At 56.0% G+C, this 1366-nt stretch overlaps 1 protein-coding gene across 2 annotated transcripts in view; it reads right to left on the bottom strand.

Moving 5' to 3' along the window:
* Positions 1 to 1366, bottom strand: part of NOS1 (nitric oxide synthase 1 (neuronal)) — a 39234-nt gene that overhangs the window by 4850 nt on the left and 33018 nt on the right. For both annotated transcript variants that reach the window (XM_010013359.1, XM_010013358.1), the window contains 2 exons: positions 871 to 949; positions 41 to 234 (listed from right to left, as the gene is read on the bottom strand). In XM_010013359.1, the coding sequence (XP_010011661.1) occupies positions 41 to 234; positions 871 to 949 (273 nt within the window). The remainder of the gene's footprint in view (positions 1 to 40; positions 235 to 870; positions 950 to 1366) is intronic.

The following is a 1366-nucleotide window of genomic DNA, read 5'->3' as shown; positions in this document are numbered from 1 at the left end:
GGGAAAGAGGCCAACTCTATGCTGAAGTGACCCTGGTTACCTAGAGCTGTGCTCCTCTCCTCCAGAAGCTCCACCTTCACTAGCTGGTTGGCTGGAGGGGCATCTTCCAGCCTGTCGATCAGGGCATTGACCAAGTCTTCGTGATTCCCTGGAAACACTCCCAAGTGGTCCCCAGGCAGGTACTGCAGTTCCTGGTGGCCGTTGGTGTGGAGGCGCACAAAGATCGTCAGGCGGCTACAGGGAAAGGAGGAAAAGTGGGATGTGTTTGGGGGAGTCCTTCAGGAAGCTGCTGAGCTCTTGCCACAAAAGCTGTGGGGTGTGCTGGGCAGTGGTGGGGTGTCCAAGCCCTGGTGCTCCTCTGTCACCACAGTCACAGCAGGGAGCTAGAAAGGACGTTGCAGCACTGCTGATTGACCCTCAGGGAGTTTTTAAAAGGGAAAAGACCAGTTTAACCTCTTGCTTTAGATATTTTATCATAGAGCCACTGAATGGTTTGGGTTGGAAAGGACCTTAAGGTCATCCACTTCCAACCCCCTGTCATAGGCAGGGACACCTCACACTAGAGCAAGTTGCTCCAAGCCCCTGTGTCCAACCTGGCCTTGAACACTGCCAGGGATGGAGCATTCACCACTTCTTTGGCAGCTGGTTCCAGTGCCAAATATCTGTTCTTTGCACTCCACAACTGTCACCACCCATCGTCCCATCCCTTCCATCAGGCAGGGAACACCCTTCACTGGGTTCATGTGATTTCCAGCCTCGGTCAGAATTAGCACAAAGCTGGTACCCATGGGACATTCAGGGGTGAAGTGTGCATGGATGCTTGGGTGCACCATGAGTGTGTTCAGCTCCCAGAGCAGCTCTGCCTCCTACCTGGACTTGGGGCTCTGCAGGTTCTGGCGTGTGATGAGCCGTGCTGCATAGACACGCTTTTTGTGGATGCTGTACAGTCCTGCAGAGGAGAAGAGTCAGTGAAGCAACACAGCAGAGCGTGGCCAAGGCAGGAGGCTTCTGGCTGCTGCAAAGCTGTTGGCTGCTGCTGCAGGTTCAGCCCTTCAGACTTGGTTGATGCCAACCCCAGTGAGCAGACCATGGGCTCCACCACCCTGCTGCCCCCATTTCCTTCAAAGCTTCAGTGAGCCCAGGGGGTCAGAGACCCCAAGAGGGGACCAAACACGTCCTTTTCGTTAGTGACCTAGCAGGACCCCGAAACAGCCCTCACGAGGCGCGGGGCTGAGCCCTCACGTGCAGACATGCACCTCTCACTGCCAGCACCACCTGGCTGGTAGCAGAGAGCCTGAATTTGGGAAGAGCAAAGGCAGTGCGGCAGATCCTCAGCTGCAGGAGCCGTGCTGAGCGGCCAACAGGT

The sequence above is a fragment of the Nestor notabilis genome, unplaced genomic scaffold, assembly GCF_000696875.1.
Source record: "Nestor notabilis isolate BGI_N333 unplaced genomic scaffold, ASM69687v1 scaffold9974, whole genome shotgun sequence".
Lineage (NCBI taxonomy): Eukaryota > Metazoa > Chordata > Aves > Psittaciformes > Psittacidae > Nestor > Nestor notabilis.
Note: the sequence above shows the minus strand (reverse complement) of the source record. Positions and strands in the feature narration are given on the sequence as shown.